General features: G+C 36.5%; 1 protein-coding gene across 1 annotated transcript; it reads right to left on the bottom strand.

Moving 5' to 3' along the window:
* Positions 1-246: 246 nt before the first annotated feature.
* On the bottom strand, positions 247-1328 carry LOC111385092 (probable protein phosphatase 2C 51). Its single transcript, XM_023009459.1, has 2 exons — positions 1164-1328; positions 247-1023 (listed from the first exon to the last, which is right to left on the bottom strand). Exons 1-2 carry the CDS (start codon positions 1196-1198, stop codon positions 732-734), a joined length of 327 nt encoding a protein of 108 aa, XP_022865227.1. The 5' UTR covers positions 1199-1328; the 3' UTR covers positions 247-731.
* Positions 1329-1334: the final 6 nt, after the last annotated feature.

Genomic DNA, 1334 nt, shown 5'->3' with positions numbered 1-1334 from the left:
ACCCTGGCGCAGGGCGAAACAAGGAAATCAAGCGAAAATCCGAAGAACACGAATTTTGGAATCCAATAAATTATGAAAAATTAAACTTTCAAATTTTGTTAATGAAAAGATGAACAAAACAACGAAATAACCCCTTATTTATAGGGGTTTACATGAGAACCTAGTTTAAGATGAATAAATTAATGAAAATCAAGTTTAAACAAACTAAAATTGAAAAGAATAAAAAAACTAAACTTTACAATCAAATTTCGAATCCTAAACGAACTTGAATTGCCAAAATCCATCGTATGTCAAGACAAAGCCTTGAGTTCTATTCATTTTGTCGTTCTCTTTCCAGAATAGTATCATGGATCCAAATCAAAGTTCGGATACTCTCTCTACACTATTACATTTTTCCCATTTTGATTCAATTATTCTTCAATCCATTCGACAATCTGTTTACATCAGAATCCTTTATGTCACTACTATGATAGTTATGGTGTCCATATGCCGTTTCAGTTTTCTGATCTCCAATGTTTGACTATTAGATTAAAAATCAATGATATTTGATGGATTTGAATTACAGGAGGACCATCTTACAGTTGATGATGCATTACAACATCCTTACTTCTCATCGCCTTCTGGAAAATGAGATTATGTAAAATCTTCGCAAATAGTCTTTCCGTTTGTAGTAGCCCGGCGGCATTTTAGCGAGCAAAAAAGTCGAAATTGTAAACTTATCACTGTAGTTGTTATGCAGCAGCTGCCCATGCCATTTGTTTAATGGGTGGTTTCCATGGAATCAAGATAACTGATAAGTTATCCATGCTGCCTCTCTTAAAAGCAGTTTGAATAATGCAGTCGGCTAATGAGGATGACAACAAACATTCAGACGAGACCTTTGATGCCTCATTATGTAAAAGATCACACACATTCTGCGGAGTCAAGGTCTCGAATATACCATCAGATGATACCACCAAGTATATGTCTTCACTGGTTAAAGGTCTCCAGCCAGTGACTTCAGGGACTGCAATAACACCATATCTAGGAATACCAGAAAAGAAATTACCTCAGTAAGTTGAGGAAGAGATTGAAATGCACTTCTGTTCTTTTACCAAGCAATGAAACAAAATACTAAGATCAAGAATATCCAACTTCAGGTCAACTAGAATATAGTTTACAACCTTTTTAAAAGCACGTCACCAATAGCTCGGGACATAGCCAATATGCCATTGACACGTGGAACACCCCACACACGAACAAATCCACCGGATGCTTCTATCCGGGCCCTTTCATCTTCTCTATCTGGATGGTGATCTCTTGTGAGTTCCTCAGCATGAAGTTCTTTCACTAGA

This window comes from Olea europaea, unplaced genomic scaffold, assembly GCF_002742605.1.
Source record: "Olea europaea var. sylvestris unplaced genomic scaffold, O_europaea_v1 scaffold30880, whole genome shotgun sequence".
NCBI lineage: Eukaryota > Viridiplantae > Streptophyta > Magnoliopsida > Lamiales > Oleaceae > Olea > Olea europaea.
Note: the sequence above shows the minus strand (reverse complement) of the source record. Positions and strands in the feature narration are given on the sequence as shown.